Source organism: Castor canadensis, chromosome 12, assembly GCF_047511655.1.
Source record: "Castor canadensis chromosome 12, mCasCan1.hap1v2, whole genome shotgun sequence".
Lineage (NCBI taxonomy): Eukaryota > Metazoa > Chordata > Mammalia > Rodentia > Castoridae > Castor > Castor canadensis.
This window is the reverse complement of record NC_133397.1, coordinates 96209432-96229327: the sequence shown is the minus strand read 5'-3', so window position 1 is coordinate 96229327 and position 19896 is coordinate 96209432. Positions and strand designations below refer to the sequence as shown.

General features: G+C 34.9%; 1 protein-coding gene across 3 annotated transcripts in view; it reads right to left on the bottom strand.

The window, feature by feature from the left end:
* The window catches only part of Gcc2 (GRIP and coiled-coil domain containing 2), a 50870-nt gene that overhangs the window by 8147 nt on the left and 22827 nt on the right, over positions 1–19896 (bottom strand). For 2 of the 3 annotated variants that reach the window (XM_074050527.1, XM_074050528.1), the window contains exons 10-20: positions 18922–19041; positions 18324–18488; positions 17904–18008; positions 17124–17286; positions 10923–11023; positions 10751–10828; positions 9805–9942; positions 8850–8971; positions 7242–7418; positions 2448–2665; positions 530–724 (exon numbers count right to left, since the gene is read on the bottom strand). In XM_074050527.1, coding sequence (XP_073906628.1) covers positions 530–724; positions 2448–2665; positions 7242–7418; positions 8850–8971; positions 9805–9942; positions 10751–10828; positions 10923–11023; positions 17124–17286; positions 17904–18008; positions 18324–18488; positions 18922–19041 — 1582 coding nt within the window. The remainder of the gene's footprint in view (positions 1–529; positions 725–2447; positions 2666–7241; positions 7419–8849; positions 8972–9804; positions 9943–10750; positions 10829–10922; positions 11024–17123; positions 17287–17903; positions 18009–18323; positions 18489–18921; positions 19042–19896) is intronic. The other variant, XM_074050529.1, reaches the window with a different exon arrangement.

The following is a 19896-nucleotide window of genomic DNA, read 5'->3' as shown; positions in this document are numbered from 1 at the left end:
ATTATTCAAGTTTTTACAGAGCCAACAAGCAATTTTGGCAAAAATCACAGTCAAGTCTCATTGTGGAGTCTGCTGCCACTCTACCTTGATGTCCGGATGATCCTAAAACTTCAGAAAAATGAGATTTCCCCCTAAATTTATGAACAGTAATATTAATTGCAACTAAGAACAAAATATACCAAAACTTTACTATATTTATTATAGCAAATTTAGCATTACTTCATCTAAGGAATAAACTAAAATAGTTTCTTGGAAGAATGAGAGAATAGTTTATCTAGTTTCTAACACTACTACAGGACTTCCAATTATCCATTTCTGACTCAAGCCTAGGGTAGTGCTAGAATTTTATTTTAAAACAGATTTGTTTCACATTGAAGAAAAGTTTTCTATTTGAACAGGTGGTAGAATACTGAAAATGGTTAAAAAATAGTTATTAAAAATAATACTAATTACTCTATTAATTAGAGTAATATTAATTAAACAAGACAGCCAAATTAATTAAGAAAAACATTTACACATAGTAATGTACCAAGTTTGGTCTCCGGAGAATTAAGAAGCTGCTCTAAAGATTGAGTGTATGTGCCGGTGGAAGATACAGATTCTGTGTCAGTTGTCTCCATCCCTTCTCCCTCTTCCCGAGTTGCAGTGTGCACGTCTAAAAGGGGGAGGTCTGTGTTTCTCCTTTCTCGAAGGTTCTTCAGAGGTTGGTGGGACGAAGCTGGACCTATTCAACATTTTTTTAAAGAGTATATGTGAAGTTGTTCAAAATTGATGGATTCATCCTTAACAGAAATACTCAATGTAATTAAAATGAACCTGGGGATGTCAAATTATAAGGAAATTACATAACCAAGAGAAAAGTGAATGGTATAAGGAAGAATTGTTAAACAGCTCAAAACATTCAGTCACTGAAATTTTAACCACTCTAGATATTTCAATAGAAGTTATACATTAATTCTTACTAGCTAGTTAAAATAGATAGCTGGGTAACACAAAGCTAATAATTGTACCATTTAAAAAACTAAATCTATTGTAGAGGGCTATACTGTTACTAAGTACTGGTAGAAATTCTAAAGCTAGATTCTAGCTAATTCTGTGGAGTAGGTATTTCCTGCTGCTGCATACTTTCTGACACAATACAGGTGCTACAGTCTGCTTGGCAGACTGTCTTGATCACTGCCCTCATACCTTCCCCTCTGCTGGTTCCTAAAACTGCCCACAGACATCTACAGTGTTCAGGTAACAGAGTACTGAGTTCATTGCAGGGAACCAAATGATTACAGTTACTGGGCAAGACTTTCTTCTACTGATAATGAACACTTGAACAGAACTGTAAAATTTATAAGACACTTCCAAATATATTACTTTACTGATTCCACAAAATCTGAAGCTCAGAGAAACTTAATGACTCTGTCTAAGGTCTCATAGCTGAGTTAGGGACCAGAATTCTAATAGTTCTTTTAAACTTGAAATTTCATTTACTTTCCATCCCATAAGGTTGCCTCTACTTCTTCCTCAGTTAGCCTGCCCTTTCTGTACCATTTTCCTGGGTTTCAGATATTTTATGAACTGCTTACTCCACTGCTGATTCCTAGATTATAATGTCTTGTGCAACCTGCTTTTTCCTGGCTGGTTGCTTCCTTTTTTGACACTTGGTATATGTTAAATTCTCCTGAAGTTGCCTTCTGACTCTGACAGTGACTTGTAGCTGCCAATGTTCCACTGACAACATTTTACATGGGAAACCAAGCAGCATCAACTTAGGACTAAAATACAGCATCATTATAGCTGACACTTTCCCATCTCTTCCTGGAAGCAGAATGGAAGATATTGTTGTGTGGTTAAACTAAAACTTCAAATAGTTAGAATTTGAAAGGGTAGAAGGTATATAGACTAAGCAATTCTTCTAGTTTAGTGCTTCTTGAGTGTTTTTAAGCCTTTGCTCTGATGATTCTAATTAAAGAATAGTTGTATGTGAAGACCCATACCAAGTGTGAAATGGTAAATATCAGAATTAGGATACAAGTCAGAAGACTGACAAGAGTAGGTTTAAGACAGAGAAAAAGAAATACTCCTTTACTTGGAGGATGATAAATTCATGAAAATCAGTATTTTAAGAGGTTAAACAAGTTAAATGAGTACAAGTAAAATCAAGTATAATAATCAAGATAGGTTCAAAAAGGTTCACATATCTTCCCAATAAATACAAAATTCATTAATCACAGACCTGGCACTGGTTGCCACTTATAAACTATACTTTTTACAATTATAAATAAATAAATGCATAATTTGTAAATTCATAAACAAATTTATAAATAAATTATAAATCAAATATCTTCTCAGCAAACCCAGAACTTATTAGTTATAGAACTGACACTGGCTGCCACTTAATAAATGTACTCAAGGGAAAACACAACCAACCAATACTTCCACGGGTACATACATACTTCTTGTAGCTGGTTCACTCCTGAGCTGGAAGAGCTGAGCTTCCACCTTGGAGAGCTGCTGCTGTAAAGTCTCCATTGTCTTCCTGTGCTCTTCCTGCAGATGTCGCACTTGATCTCGGAAGCTGTTGCGGAGGACTTCATTCTGGGATGTTAGTTGACTCACTGTCTGGGCATGTTCTGACTTCATTATCATGTTCTCCGATTGTACCGAACACAACCTGAAGGTAAGCGGAGCTTAATTCATGTAAGAACTTCCAGCTTTATATGCTGACTCAGCTTTTCTCAACTGAGTTCTGCAATAGCAGCCCTAAACCTACTGAGCATAACAAAAAATCTCTCTTCTCTGCACCTGTGAATGTACTGGTGGTGTTACAATTTAGATGACCAGCTGTCATCTAGTTTGAACTGTTTTCTGTGTTCAGATGAGGAACCTGGATTGAGAGACTGTGCTGTATCGTTCAGACAAGGAACCATGGTTCATCAGAAAACAGAAAAGTATATTGAGAGCATAAAATAATTACATTTTAATTAGTACACTTCTTCTGGTCATCTTATGTGGGCTGCTCCCATAAATCTAAGATTAATTTGTCTTTTCTGTATTACCTTTTTTTTTTTTTTTCATTTTTCTTTTATGATTCATATGTGCATACAAGGCTTGGTTCATTTCTCCCCCCTGCCCCCACCCCCTCCCTTACCACCCACTCCACCCCCTCCCGCTCCCCCCCCAATACCCAGCAGAAACTATTTTGCCCTTATCTCTAATTTTGTTGTAGAGAGAGTATAAGCAATAATAGGAAGGAACAAGGGGTTTTGCTGGTTGAGATAAGGATAGCTATACAGGGCATTGACTCACATTGATTTCCTGTGCGTGGGTGTTACCTTCTAGGTTAATTCTTTTTGATCTAACCTTTTTTCTAGTTCCTGGTCCCCTTTTCCTATTGGCCTCAGTTGCTTTAAGGTATCTGCTTTAGTTTCTCTGCGTTAAGGGCAACAAATGCTAGCTAGTTTTTTAGGTGTCTTACCTATCCTCACCCCTCCCTTGTGTGCTCTCGCTTTTATCATGTGCTCATAGTCCAATCCCCTTGTTGTGTTTGCCCTTGATCTAATGTCCACATATGAGGGAGAACATACGATTTTTGGTCTTTTGAGCCAGGCTAACCTCACTCAGAATGATGTTCTCCAATTCCATCCATTTACCAGCGAATGATAACATTTCGTTCTTCTTCATGGCTGCATAAAATTCCATGTGTATAGATACCACATTTTCTTAATCCATTCGTCAGTGGTGGGGCATCTTGGCTGTTTCCATAACTTGGCTATTGTGAATAGTGCCGCAATAAACATGGATGTGCAGGTGCCTCTGGAGTAACAGTCTTTTGGGTATATCCCCAAGAGTGGTATTGCTGGATCAAATGGTAGATCGATGTCCAGCTTTTTAAGTAGCCTCCAAATTTTTTTCCAGAGTGGTTGTACTAGTCTACATTCCCACCAACAGTGTAAGAGGGTTCCTTTTTCCCCGCATCCTCGCCAACACCTGTTGTTGGTGGTGTTGCTGATGATGGCTATTCTAACAGGGGTGAGGTGGAATCTTAGTGTGGTTTTAATTTGCATTTCCTTTATTGCTAGAGATGGTGAGCATTTTTTCATGTGTTTTCTGGCCATTTGAATTTCTTCTTTTGAGAAAGTTCTGTTTAGTTCATGTGCCCATTTCTTTATTGGTTCATTAGTTTTGGGAGAATTTAGTTTTTTAAGTTCCCTGTATATTCTGGTTATCAGTCCTTTGTCTGATGTATAATTGGCAAATATTTTCTCCCACTCTGTGGGTGTTCTCTTCAGTTTAGAGACCATTTCTTTTGATGAACAGAAGCTTTTTAGTTTTATGAGGTCCCATTTATCTATGCTATCTCTTAGTTGCTGTGCTGCTGGGGTTTCATTGAGAAAGTTCTTACCTATACCTACTAACTCCAGAGTATTTCCTATTCTTTCTTGTATCAACTTAAGAGTTTGGGTTCTGATATTAAGATCCTTGATCCATTTTGAGTTAATCTTGGTATAGGGTGATATATATAAAAACATGAAATAGACCACTTTTCATAAAGAAAGTCTTCATTTTTGAGTAACTTATCATGAAACACTTCAACATCAAGACTAGTTTACTACATTTGCTTTTAAATCTCACTGTACATTAGAACTGCTAGAGTACCCTGTTAAAAACACAGACATCTAGTTTTCATACTACAGCCACTGAATCAGAATCTTCAGTAGTCCTACTTTTAGCAGCTTTCCATGTGATTTTTTTATAGTCAGCCTGACACTAGCTATAGATCTACAATGTGGGAAATGCTACTTTTAATGGTTTACTTGTACTTTTGATGTTTTATGTTTGGTTAAAAAAACTTCCTTTTGAAATGCAAATTAAAACCACGCTAAGATTCCACCTCACCCCTGTTAGAATAGCCATCATCAGCAACACCACCAACAACAGGTGTTGGCGAGGATGTGGGGAAAAAGGAACCCTCTTACACTGTTGGTGGGAATGTAAACTAGTACAACCACTCTGGAAAAAAATTTGGAGGCTACTTAAAAAGCTAGACATTGATCTATCATTTGATCCAGAATTACCACTCTTGGGGATATAACCAAAAGACTGTGACAAAGGTTACTCCAGAGGCACCTGCACACCCATGTTTATTGCGACACTATTCACAATGGCCAAGTTATGGAAACAGCCAAGATGCCCCACCACTGACGAATGGATTAAGAAAATGTGGTATCTATACACAATGGAATTTTATGCAGCCATGAAGAAGAACGAAATGTTATCATTCGCTGGTAAATGGATGGAACTGGAGAACATCATTCTGAGTGAGGTTAGCCTGGCCCAAAAGACCAAAAATCATATGTTCTCCCTCATATGTGGACATTAGATCAAGGGCAAACACAACAATGGCACTGGACTTTGAGCACATGATAAAAGCGAGAGCGCACTAGGGAGGGGTGAGGATAGGTAAGACACCTAAAAAACTAGCTAGCATTTGTTGCCCTTAATGCAGAGAAACTAAAGCAGATACCTTAAAAGCAACTGAGGGTAATAGGAAAAGGGGACCAGGAACTAGAGAAAAGGTTAGATCAAAAAGAATTAACCTCTAGGTTACCTTCTAAGGTAACACACACGCACAGGAAATTAATGTGAGTCAACTCCCTGTATAGCTATCCTTATCTCAACCAGCAAAACCCCTTGTTCCTTCCTATTATTGCTTATACTCTCTCAACAACAAAATTAGAAATAAGGACAAAATAGTTTCTGCTGGGTATTGAGGGGGTGGGGGGGAGAGGGAGGGGGCGGAGTGGGTTGTAAGGGAGGGGGTGGGGGCAGGGGGGAGAAATGACCCAAGCCTTGTATGCACATATGAATAATAAAAGAAAAAAAAATTTCCTTTTGACATGAGGGATCCACAATTATTCACTCCCACTATACATTATACATATGCACCTCACGTGAAGTTTATAACAAGATTTAGTGGTTGAAGAAAGAAAAGCAAAAACAGCATTTTTTAGAAAAGGTATCTTAATGGCCAAGTTCATATTGACTAATAAGTCTAGAGAATGCCAGTGTATGTAGTTTTCTACAAGCATTTTGTTCAAACAATATCTACCAAGAAAGTAAAAGAACTACTGTCAGACATAGTACTCTAAGGAGACTGAGGATGTAGCTCACTGGTAGAGAGCTTGCCTAGCATGTGCAAGGCCCTTGTGTTCCACCCCAACCATGGGGGGGAGGGGGGAAGAAAGAAAGTACATTCAAGAGTATAAAAGTGACATTTTAGAACTATTTCTTCATACTATGGCACAGACAGTAACAATACCACTAGTTTTTAGTACGTCACAAGAAGGAAGATCACTGAAGATATCTCAAAATGCTGTGAAAAGTTTTTAGAAGAGTGATCAATACATAGTAAAGTATTTACTGAACGACTGAATCACTTTAGAATCATCATTTGTATTTTCTGTTAGTAGTATAGTTTGCAATGTTTCTAGAAGATTGAGTTTCGGAAATTTCTGATGTAAACATCAAGTAAGTATCGTTATTTACAAACTAATTGTAAATCCTGGTGACAGGTAGGTAGAAAATTGGTAGATATTTCCTGAAACTATAGGTTTTCATGATTAACATACAAATTACAATATTAAAATAAAGTAAGTCCAAGAAACCTAGATGCATTTGCTTTTTAGGTTAACATAAAATTAGACATGCATCAGAAGCACATGTGAATGTAAAGTTTCTTAACACCCTTCAAAGAAGATGTTCAAAGAACAACTCTTTTTTGTCAGTATCCTATAATGATATCACCCAATTTCCTTATTATAGGAGTCCAAAGTATATTGTTTACAGTAATCTATTTTGCCAATATTCTTAATGTTTATTTATACTACTGTAAAGATTAGTGAGGTAAGATAAGTTGAACAGAGTCGCAAGATAAGTTGCAAATTCTTTTTCAGTTAGTATTTGAATGTTTTCCTTTGAAAATGAAGAAAAAAATATGTAATCTCACACCTGGACTGAATTTTTTTTTTTTTTTTTAGTTTCTGATCATGAAAGTTAGAGGAGAGGCAGAATTATGAATGAGCAGATAAAAATTGTTCTTAGAAATGTTAAATATAAAAGCTATCCAAAGAGGAACTTTAACATAGATAAAGTGAAGTTTAGAATTACTTTCAAATATGTACTTATCCCAAGAAGCAACATCTTAGAAGTGCAGGTACAAAAGGCATCAGTGCTGCTGGCAGCCTTACTTTTCCCGCAGCTCTGCCTCTTTTGTCACAGTTTCCTGCAGCATCCTGTTGTGCCTCTCTAGCAGAGTATCATGCTCAGACTGCAATGTGTGTAGTTCAGATATGCTGATCTGTAAGCTAGTTTGGCTATCTTGTAATTTGATTTTCAGTTGGTCAATCATCATTTCCAGCTGTTCCCTAAAACAGAAATGAACAGTTGTAATATACTCTTTAAAAAAGAGGTAAGCCTCGTTTTGTGCTTTCAAATATATTTCAATCATTTAATCTTTTAATGTCATACTCTGGTTATTATGGATAACTCTAAAGAAAATACAACAATTTTAAGAATTTAGAGACTAGGATTCAATATAAAAAGATGTTACAGTCAGATTTTTAAATCTCAGGCAGTATACATTTATAAAAGGTCTGAATTTAAAAATTTCATATTATAGTGAAATAGACCATTATATGGCAACGAAATAGTCTATTTTGTGTTATGGAACTCTGTCATTAGGGGAAAAAAACCTCACATACTGTTGTAAATTAATCAAAATGGGATTGGGATTTTAGGCCTAGCTATAGTGAAAGATAATCCCTGAAGAAAAGCAGTTAAGTCCTTTTAGACTCAGAATAAAAGGTAGAAACAATAAAAATTCACAATTCTATTGCAATTCATATAATACACTATTAGTTTCTTTCTTAAAAAAATGTACTTAATGTACAAGAAAGTAGAAGGAACTTAAATATTTACAATTTAAATACTTTGAACCCAAAATTCAGGCATGCTTAAAAATGTCTCTTGCAAATGACAACTTTATCTTTTGATTGATACAGTTTTCTAAGTGTACCAATATCTAACTTCAGCTTTATGATGAGCTGTTAGTAGAGAAAATACCTCATCATGCTATGGTATACAGTCCCATATTTAACAGACTCCTAAACAAAAGTATACACATAAACCTACAAACACCAGAAGATCAATAGTCCTGCTTAGAACTGTAAAAGCCAGATATAAAACAGATATAAAAAGCTTTGAATATTGAACCTGTTATAAAATGAAATACACATGCCATAGAATGCTCGGTCTCTTGTTCCCAGTATATTTCTGAGTAATTTACAAAAGGGATCTGGATGGCAGTTTTAAAGCAGCATTAAGCACTATTCAAATAGAATATGAGATGGTCATAAATTTAAGAAAAATTCATTTTAAACTTTTTGAAATAAGTAAGATATTTTAAAGCAACTTCTGTTTAACCTAATTGGTGGTAAATAAGTACCTTGAAAGAGCAATTTTTTTTTCCTAAATTTCAAAAGTGGAAAAATCATAATGAGATTTTAATGTCTACATTTCTACTATGAACAGATCATATTAAGACAAGATTGAGCTTTTAGTCTACATCTCAGAGACCACATTAAGGCTTCACTATTCACTTTACATCCTTCTGGGTTTGCAATAATGCCCTTGGTGTTAAAGTTTCCAGAGACAGTGAAGCCAAGAAACTCTGTGCTCACTATAATTACACCTAAAATTGCCCAGTCAAAAGAAATCAAAATAGGATTTTGAATCTACTTGGTGAATCTGCATTGCATGGGGAAAACCCTGTATATTTTTTTTTACTTAGACTTTACCTTTCTTGTTTAGCTCCCTCAGTTTCAGCCTGGGACACAGATTTATTTTTCTGTTGTTTCAGAACGTTATGAACTCGGACTTTGTAGCTCTCAAATTCAGAGGTTATAGCAGCTTGTTCTGCCTATAACATTTAAAAGAGAGAGAAACATTTTCTATTGTAACATCATCCTCCTATTTTCTTTTAGAGGTTAACAAACTGAGGTAAAAACTCTGTTTTTGAAAATGAAGAAAATAGCTGACATTCATTTTAGTCCCAACTTACTTCACTAAAAAGTACAATTCTGTTGGTCTTATACTTATTAAAAAATGACTTTGATATAATTTTGTCTGACAAAATGTTTCTACCATGCTTTCTTTCCTGGTAGACTAATTTACTACTCATTAAGTTTTTTTGTTGTTGGTACTGGAATTTGAACTCAGGGCTTCTCACTTCCTATGCAGGCATTCTACCACTTGAGCCACTCCACCAGCCCTTTTTTATGTTGGGTACTTCCGAGACAGGGTCTTGAGAACTATTTGCCTGGGCTGGCCTCGAACCACGATTCTCCTGATTTCTGCCTCCCAAGTGACTAGGATTACAAGCTTGAGTCACTGGCACCCAGTACTACTCAATAATTTTACAAAGGCACTATTGCTTCTGGAACTTTATGAAGATTTTTCACTTTCATATCCCCTCTTTTTCTAAATAGAAATGGAAACACATGTTCATGGTTTCCTTTCAGCAAAAAATGTTATTACTTTTGATGACAGGGTGGGCATGTGGCTAGGATTAGAGTAGAATGAGATAAACCAGGTGTTTATTTACAAGTGCCATTAACTGCAAAGCACTGCTAAGGGAGAGCACAACTCTGGAGAAAACCACCGACTGGCTTGTAATAAACCCCATGGAGAACAGCTTCATCTTGAAGGACATAATAAACCCCATGGAGAACAGCTTCATCTTGAAGGACACACCTTGGCAGCTCGGCTTTCTTCCTGCAGTGCTGTTACCTTCTGCTGGTACATGTTCAGTGTGCGCTGGTGCTGCTCTGCAGAGGTCTTCAGCTGCTCATGGATTTTGTGTTTCTCAGATGTTATTTCAGCCAGTTGAATCTGGGGGCAAAACTTTTCAGTTTAGCTCTAGATACCAGACCTTCACTGGCTAAAGAGATTTTTCTTAAAACCCAAACTTGAGGTTATGAGACCTAAGTATATATGTAAGTGGCAGAACTGAGTGGTGGAATATTTTTAGGTAAAATTATTATTAAAAAAGTACAGACAATATGAGTAGGACACTTGCTCACTATGAGATGCTTTTTTTTAAAGTAACATAAAAGAAAATTGATTGTAAAAAAATTCCAGATTACATATTTACTTGTTTTAACACCTCAAGACATTATATATATACAAAAATACATCAAATACATACAACTATTTTATAAACTGCCTCTTGTGACTATAATTTCACTCAGAGGATTTAGTTGAGGTTTTATTGTGTACTATTCTATAGCATATTATAGATCTTCAAATACATGAAAACAATTGAGCCTGAGCTAAAAGGTATACTCCAGTGATATGCTACACTTTGCTCCCACCTCCTCCAAATGTTGAGGAATTCTTATTATTTTTTTGCTTTAGTTACTTTTTGGATAGGGTCTTGTGTTTTTGCCAGGGACCAGCTTGGGACCACAATCCTTCTACTTACGGACTCCCACGTAGCTGGAATTATAGATGCATGCCACCATGCCTGGCTTATTTGTTGAGATGGAGGTCTTACCAACTTTTTGCCCAGGCTGGCCTTGAATTTCGATCTTTTAAAATAGACTTAGAGGGTAACTTCTTATAAGACAATTGGAAAAATTCCTTAGTTCTACATAGAAAAAACTTTTAAAAAAATCTTAAAAAGTATAAAGAACCTTACTTTATAGGCTTCTACTTGCTGCTGGCTTGCCTCCAGCTCACCCTTTAAAGATGCTTGTAGTATTAAGTGATCAGTTTCCTATAGAATGAGAATCTCGGTTAAATTAAAAAAAATGAAGTTGTTCATAAACTATGAATAAGTACAAAAATAGGAAACTGAGAAATTAACATACTGCTTGCTTTGAATCTGCCAGTTCCTTTTTGGTTTTCACAAGCAGCTGTTTGATTTTGGTGTTTTTTTCTTCATACTGCTGCACTGAAGACTGTAGTGAAGCTAGTACAAGAAGTAATTTCAACAGGAAGAGATGAGATAGTTTTTATGGGTGAATATAAATACACAAATGACATATCATTTCTTCCTATTAACTTACCTTTAAAATAAACCTGCTTTCTTTTTTTATTATGTAACATATTTGATATAGTGGCAAAAGTACAATAAACTCCATTGTACCCAGCCTGAACAATTACCAACACATAGCCAATCTTACTGCACCCAGACTAGGAGTCAGTGAAGGGCATCACAAAGGCTATTTTTACGAATTCAGTTTTAACAGAACACAATCAGGCTCATTCACTCACACTGGTCCATGGCAGCCACAATGGTGATCTGAGTAATCACAACAGAGACTATATGGCTCATAAAGCCAAAAAGATTTATTATCTGGCCCTTTACAGAAAATCTTTGTCAATATATATCACCTATGCTGAGCCCCAATCGATTATTTTAAAGTAAGTCCATTCATCTGTAGTATTTCAATATATACCTCTAACATAAAGATATGGCTGTATTTATGAAAGGCCTCTACTTTTAAAAAGTACCTCAAAAGGTGCTGTGTATTTGCAATTGTAGCATAAAAGCACAGTTAGAAGCACATACTTGGCTATTCCTTTTTGCAATAGTAACTCTGATGTAATAATTTTTTTGTGTGGGAACGATTATCAGTGAAAGAGAACTCATTAAGGAACAAATCAAAACATAATAAAATAAGGCCAAATATCCCTATTTGACCTCTGTCAAAAAATTTCTTTTTAACAGAGGTCAAATAGGGATAAATAGATTCATTGTGTAGAGTCCAGAGTCACCAGCAGCCAGCAGGCTAAATATGGCTGCAGCCTGTTGTGAAACAAACCAAGGATACATGACAGAGACTTTGTGGTCTCTGAGCCACAGAGGTCCACTATTTGGCCCTTCAATTAGTGTGTCTGACCCCTGATCTAGACCAGTTATGTGGAGACTGCAACTCTGCTGCTGAGAGATCTTATAAGCAATGATTAACTTTATGAAGTTAAATTCATACACATTATATTATTTGGTAAATAGGGACAGGAGTGTCTTAACTATGCATTTTATAGTAAGCCTAATTCAGTTAGTTCTTGGCAACTATTTGGACAGTTGTAAAGTTATTTCATAAAGCACAAATTAGATATAAAGCCTTGAAAAGTGTTCCAGAAGTTATGATAAGCAAGATATAATGAATTCCTGAGATCAAAGAACACAGAGTAAAATTAGGGTAACAATTCCCAATATAAAGTAATATTTAAATGTTAGAAAAGAAACACAAAAGGCTGGGTGTGGCTCAAGTGCACACTTCTTATGCAGCCATGAAGAAGAACGAAATGTTATCATTCGCTGGTAAATGGATGGAATTGGAGAACATCATTCTGAGTGAGGTTAGCCTGGCTCAAAAGACCAAAAATCGTATGTTCTCCCTCATATGTGGACATTAGATCAAGGGCAAACACAACAAGGGGATTGGACTATGAGCACATGATAAAAGCGAGAGCACACAAGGGAGGGGTGAGGATAGGTAAGACACCTAAAAAACTAGCTAGCATTTGTTGCCCTTAATGCAGAGAAACTAAAGCAGATACCTTAAAGCAACTGAGGCCAATAGGAAAAGGGGACCAGGAACTAGAGAAAAGGTTAGATCAAAAAGAATTAACCTAGAAGGTAACACCCACACACAGGAAATCAATGTGAGTCAATGCCCTGTATAGCTATCCTTATCTCAACCAGCAAAACCCCTTGTTCCTTCCTATTATTGCTTATACTCTCTCTACAACAAAATTAGAGATAAGGGCAAAATAGTTTCTGCTGGGTATTGAGGGGGGGAGCGGGAGGGGGTGGAGTGGGTGGTAAGGGAGGGGGTGGGGGCAGGGGGGAGAAATGAACCAAGCCTTGTATGCACATATGAATAATAAAAGAAAAATGAAAAAAAAAAATAAATAAATAAAAAAATAAAGTAATATTTAAATGTTAGAAAAGAAACACAAAAGGCTGGGTGTGGCTCAAGTGGTAGGGTGCCTGGCTAGCAAGTGTGAGGCTGAGATCAAACCCCAGTACTGCCAGAATATAAAAAGCTATATGGAGCTTTATGTCTATTGGTCATATATACTTTACAAGGAACAATGATGGAAATTTCACAGAACAGGAAACATTTAGGATTAAAAGGATTCAAAAGGTGAGTATAGGGGATGGAGGACAGGGGCACAAAAGGAAGAAACACAAGAGTTCATCTCCTGTATACACTTGTGGAAAGACATCACACCTCAAAAATAAATTTATAGCCCTGTTTACCTATGGGAGAGTTATGAAAAAGTCAACCACATGGAACACTGTTCTGAGATTTCCTTCTCTACCACAATTCCTTAGCCTTTAAAGGCCTTCACTGCCATGAGGCTGGTTATTTTCCAGATTCTACAACTTTCTAATTACTGAGACACCACACGGTAATCTTCTCCCATCTTTAAAAATGTATTCAGAACCTTTATGAACTGGATCAAAATATCTTTCTAGTTACACTTCATTTCTCCCAAACAAGGGAGAAGCCTTTCACTCCAATTAGTTAAGCCTTTCGCTCCAACTAGTCCAGACTTTTAAAATTACCTTACTTTTAGTTTTTGCTCATATCATGGCTACAGAAAGAACTGTCCTTTGCATATCTTTATCCCTCTCAACTTTACCTTAAAGACACAACTTAACCTCCAAGTTAGATTACTCCAGTCTATAAAAACCTCTCTTCTGAACTCAGCACTCACTGCTGGTACCACTAATTTATCACTTAGTGAGAAGTGAGAGATGTTCTGGAATAAGCATTTCTTTTCAGTTTTCCTAAGGAATTTAACCTACCTTTTGGCGTGACTGTCAAAAATAAATGGATTCACTAATTCACATACACAAAAAAATGTTTTCACTGTGGAAAAATAATCTTCAGCTTTGCTATACAATTTACACCAAGAACTTAATTGGAAGATGTGGTATACAGATAGGGAAATGTCTGGAAACTATACAATCTGTTACATTATCCAAATATTTAAAACTTTATCCCTGGATACAGGAGGAGTTCTGATTGGAACTCTGCACACTTAAGACTTTAATGCTTTGTTCACTCATGAAATTGCCTTTCTTGAGCTGTAATTTGGCCACTGGTTGATAATAAAGTGTGCATTACGAAACAGTCGTGAAAGATTTGCTACTTTATTAATTGTGAGACATTGCTGAGAATATCAGCCCAATTTATCAGGGCTCCTAAACCACCAGAAGCTTTTGAAAATGCAAATTCCAAATTGAGGCCCCACATTTTCAGGTTATGATTCATTATACCTATGACCAGTTTTTCTAAAAAGCCCTCCGGGTGCTGTGTGATGGAGAAATCAAGTCCGAGTCCCACATTACACAGTGCTCCCTTTATAAAAATGTCTGAAAAGTTCTCTCATGGATTTTAGTACCAGGAAAAGCTGTTTCTCAAAAACATCACACTTGCTCTATTACTGTGGATACTATAAACCCTGTAACTGATATTTCTGTCTTTGCTGATTTCTGGCAAGGTCAAAGCTAAATTTATAGGAGACCTCTGGCAAAAGCACACAGGATGTATACTTTATGTCTTGATGTCTTATCTGACTTTATTGCATAATTCTACCTCAATATTTCTTTTTATATTACTTCTTTCTCCTTGTTGTATCTTTATAGTTAGCTCAAATTATTTAATGGCAATTCTGCTTCTGACCATGAGGGAATAATAGGGTCTAGACTTACCTTCATAAACAAATAAGCAACTGAACATAATACATAAAACCTTTTCTTCCGACACTGGACAATAACCAGTGTAGGACTGTGATTCCTGAGAGACAATAAACAAACAAGATGAGCCCTTTTACTGTTCTGGCATTCTGGATGGAAGTAATTTCTAGACTGTGGCACAGGGAGAAGAATCTGAAACAGAGCTGTTGTTTTTCCTAACATGCAAAGAACAACTGCCACAGAAAGAACAATGAATAAAGAATTGTAATCTGAACAATTTCTGGAGCTCACATAGTGCTGTACATCATTCGAATTCCCACCAGCCAAAGTAAAGAGATCTTTTTAAGTATGCAGGCATTCAGAACTCTGAAGAGCATCATCTTAGTAGTAAGGCTGAACTAGATCTATAGTAAAGGCTACTCTAGTGTTGTCCAAGAAGGGATGAAAACAAACAACAATTCATGAAAGGACAAAACTGATCTACAACTAGGTTGACTGTCAAAGCTGAACTTTTTAAATGAATACAAAAAAAACCCTAGCATTCAACAAGAAGAACTCTGTATCTAATTAAAAATTATTTTTCCATACAAAGAAGAAGAATATGATGTATAACTAGGAGAAAAATAGCCATCAAGAGAAACAGATCCATACATTACAGAAATGATGCAATTAGCAATTGGTGTATCATAATAGCTATTAAATATGCTCAAGGATTTAAAGAAAATATGAACATAATGAAGAGATAAATGGAAAATTTAAAAGACCCAAATGGAACTTCTAGAAATGAAAAATGCAGTATCTAAAGTGAAAAATTCACTGGATGCGATTGGCATATCAGTTACCATAGACAGTGAATTTAAAAACACAGTAATAAAAACTATCAAAATTCAAAGACATGATAAAAATAGCACAAAGCACAAAAGGGGAGGGAGATAAAGTATACTATTACATTATTCTCATAGTATATATGAAGGGGTGTGACCTTAAAGGTAATCAATCAGGATAAATTCAAGATGTACACTAAAACACTAAATCAACTACTAAAAACTAATGAAGTATACCTAATACTCAAAGGAGACAGGAAAACAGGAAAAAGCAAAAGACAAGATAAACAGCAACCAGCAAGGTATAATTTTAAACCTAACTATATAAATGATTATGTTAAAAATAAATGATTTAAGCACTTCAATTAAACAGCAGAGACTCTTAGCTTGAAGAGAAAAAGCAAAACCTAAGTGTATGCTGCCTTAAAGAACATTTCCTAGAATTAGACAGGTTAAAAGCCAAATGTAAATAATAATCAAAAGAAAGCTGGAGTTGTTATTAAGTATCAACTAATATTAATATCAAAGAAGACTTCAGAAAAAGTTTTATAGTACCAGGGATAGAAAAGGGCATGTCACAGTAACAAGAGGGATCAAGTCATTAAGAGCACATAATAATTCTAACTATGCATGTAGCTAACACCAGACTTTCTAGACACATGAAACAAAGCATCCACAAAACTGAAGACTGAAAGTGACCCATAAAGGAGGTTTGAGATTTCCACATACCTGCTTCAGTAGTTGGTAGAAAAAGTACAAAGAAAATTGTTAAAGCTACAGAGGACTTAAACCTTCCTACTAGAAGACATAACTGACATGAGAGGAACATTCCAACAACAAATTGTAACACACTGTTTTCAAGTGCACAAAGAGCAGTCACCAAAAGAAAACATACGCTGGGCCATAAAACAAAGCTCCATAGATTTAAAAGAACTGAAGTCATAGACTATATACTCTAACTGCAAAGGATTTAAATTAGAAGTCATTAACAGAAAGATATCTGATAAATTCCTTTACATGTTTAGAAACCCATGGGTCAAAGAAGAAATCACAAAGGAAATGAAGAAATGTACTGAACTGAATTAAACTAAGAATAGCACATACTGATAGTGATATTCAGCTAATGGATAGCCTCCAGGGAAATTTATAGCTTTTAATGCTAACATTAGAAAATATTTTTTGGACAAAAGGAATAGAATCACCTTAAAAAGAAATGTTTCACTGCTATGTAAATTATCTCAATCTGCTGACAATCAGCAAATTGTGGACAATGACTAATTTTATCTTTGTATTGCTTATATAACAGGTACTTACATGTTCAAATGAAAGAGTGCATTAAGCACCAATGTGGACTATTAACATCTTAATGGCAAATGGTTTTATACCTTTTCTAGTCCTCAATGTTTGGCACTGTGTTAGAAACACCTGGCTATCAATAAGAGACTGGTGAATGAACAGCTAATGCAGCCCCCTCAACCTATTCTGATGAAATAATTAGAAGGTAAAGTGGATTTTGTTTTACTCACTCATTTCTTCTTGTAGGGTTTCTTGTTTTTGTTTTTGAATTTTTATTTCTTGCTCCAAATCTTCTATCTTGCTGTTTTTATTAGTTAACTTTTGATTTAGTTCTTTCATCAACCGTTCATAATCTGCTATTTCCATATTCATCAGTGTAGTTTGTTGGGCATCCTGCACATTTTATAAAGATTCACATATTATTAGGTCAGTGAATTTCACTGGTAAAGTTGCTAAAATGATGTTTCAGGAATAAACAAGGTTCTATTATGTTCTTCTATAACACAGAAGTAGTAAAATAGTAAATTTGACACATTCTACTTTTTAATTTCACAAAACAGTTCCTTTTCTAATAGTTCAACTCAACTTTCTTAGTTTCATTGTATTTGATAACTTTCATTAACCACATCTAGTAGTTCTAATCTTATTTATGAAATGTTAGTATTTTAAGCAGCTCTTAAGGCATATTTTTTTAGCCTAATCTTTGAAAAAGCAGAAAAGTATCAGTTAAAGTATAATATAAATTTTAAGCTTTGACATTACCTAAATCTTCATATGTCATACAACAATTATGTACAAAAAACGAACTATCAAGTCAAAGTTTTGATATGAGCCTAGATTCTTCTAAAAGAGGTACTTTAGAGAAGGAAGTTAAAATTTTAATTTATTAAGGTTAACAATTTAGTATCATAAATATTTTAAAATAGTCCTTTTTGATGCACAGAATAGCTTAATACTACGAATACTGCCATAAGTTTTGACGCTGGTCAAAACTTTTTTACTTATTTTACCTTTTTAACCAACTCTAATTCTTGCATAGTTTTCTGAAGGTGTTTCTTTTCCTTTTGAAATTGTAGCTGAAGTTCTTCAAGCTCATGTATGGTATTGGCATGTTCCTAAAATTAAAAATAAAAATCACCATCATGATACCAATTACGAACAACATTAAAAAAAGGTATGTTGGGGCTATAAAATAAATCTGACGCATGAAAATACACAGTTTTGGTAATATTACAATATTTAAAAAATATATACCCCAAAAGTCACAGCCTGGATTCTAAAATTTAGAGGAATAAATAAGGAATGAATGAACTCTGCTGTATTCATAAACGCTACTCCTTTAGTAAGTCTTTTCTTCATTTGAATAATATTTTGATAATATTATGTTGATAATATTTTTATGTGAATCAATCTCCCAGGATTATTTTTACCTTTATCTTCCGCTCCTTCTGAAGTTTTTCAGCTTCCAATTCTTTGTCTACCATTACCTTGGCTCTCTGGACTTCTAAAATCTGTACTTCTAATAACTTGGCATTAGACTGTAGTGTCTCAATACGAGCCAGGAGATCTTCATTGTCTGAACTGAATTTTTCACACTAGAATGAAAAATGATTCACTATTGTGAACATGCACAAAATACATGCAGGAGAAGAAATGTTTAATGAGAATACTATCATAGTGTGAAAAAAATGAAGATTTTTTTACAATCAATTCCACAGAGTGACGTTAAAACTACCACTATTGATAGCAGTATGGCAAACTTTACAAAAAACCAGATAGATGCTCCCCAGTAGAACAAAAGGCAGAAATGAAAATGTAAAAGTAAAAACACAATCCTGAAACCCCTTGCTTATTAGGTTTAATAAGCAAGACCTGACAGCTGTTAGTGTTTCTGTCAACTTCTAATGAGGAGAAAAAAAAGAAAAAAAAAACCTGTTTCTGACTATATTTTAATTTTCTTATGCCAAATATATTGAGATTAAACTATATTGAAATTTTCATATCTGAACTTACTCAATTTAAAATTACCTGGAAAACTGAATTTCTTAATTGCTTGGTAAGGTCTTCTATGTGATGCTCAAAATTATTAGCACGATCTTTTTCCACATCCAACTGCTCTGACTGCTTATCATATTCTAATAAAAGATTCTAATAGACAAAAAGACTTAAGATTAGGTTATGCATTCAAAAGGTCAGATTGTACAATTAAGTTACCTTGATGCCAGATTTATGAATCCATTTGAGATAAAATATTCAATATGAAAATGTAAATTTAAGTTCACACACGAAACTATTACAAAGTATTAGTATACTTTAATAGATAAAGTGGTCTTATGAATCCATTTAAAAAAAAAACTCCCTAATTTAAAATTTATATATGCACATCTTCCATGAGCCAGTTACATTAGGGCTTGTGTCTTTTTAAGGGACCCTGTAGCCTAATTTATTAATTTCTTACAGAGGTAGACCAAGTATATTAATTTTATAAGTTTAACCTATCAATCTTTTCCTTTGTAATTTTTAAATTGCAAAAAAAATCTTAAGTTCAGAAAAAATCTTTTGTATGCAGAAGCCAGTAAGGGAAGAAGAATTTTATTCTAGATTAAAAAAAAAAGTTTCTTCCAAAATTCTTTAATCCATACGGCATTTATTTTGGCGTATGCAGTGAAATAAAAATCTGACAACATTTTTCTCATATAATTTTTTAATTCTGTCCTCCTTCATTGATTTGTGTTTTCAAATTCTCCTGGATAGTATAGCTTGGTTGGTAAAAGAACAGGCCTCGTATACTTGGTAAAATCCTGGCTCTGTTAATGTCACTTGTTCTGTAATCTTGGGTGTCTATGCCTTGAATTCCTCACTTGTAAATTTTTGATGCCCATAATGCTTTCTGGTTGTTTGAGAATTATATGTATGAAGACACGTAAAGTACTTAGAAAACAGTCTGGCATAAGAGCTGCCTTTAAGTAGAAGTCTTTACTTTTTCTATCATATGTAATTGTC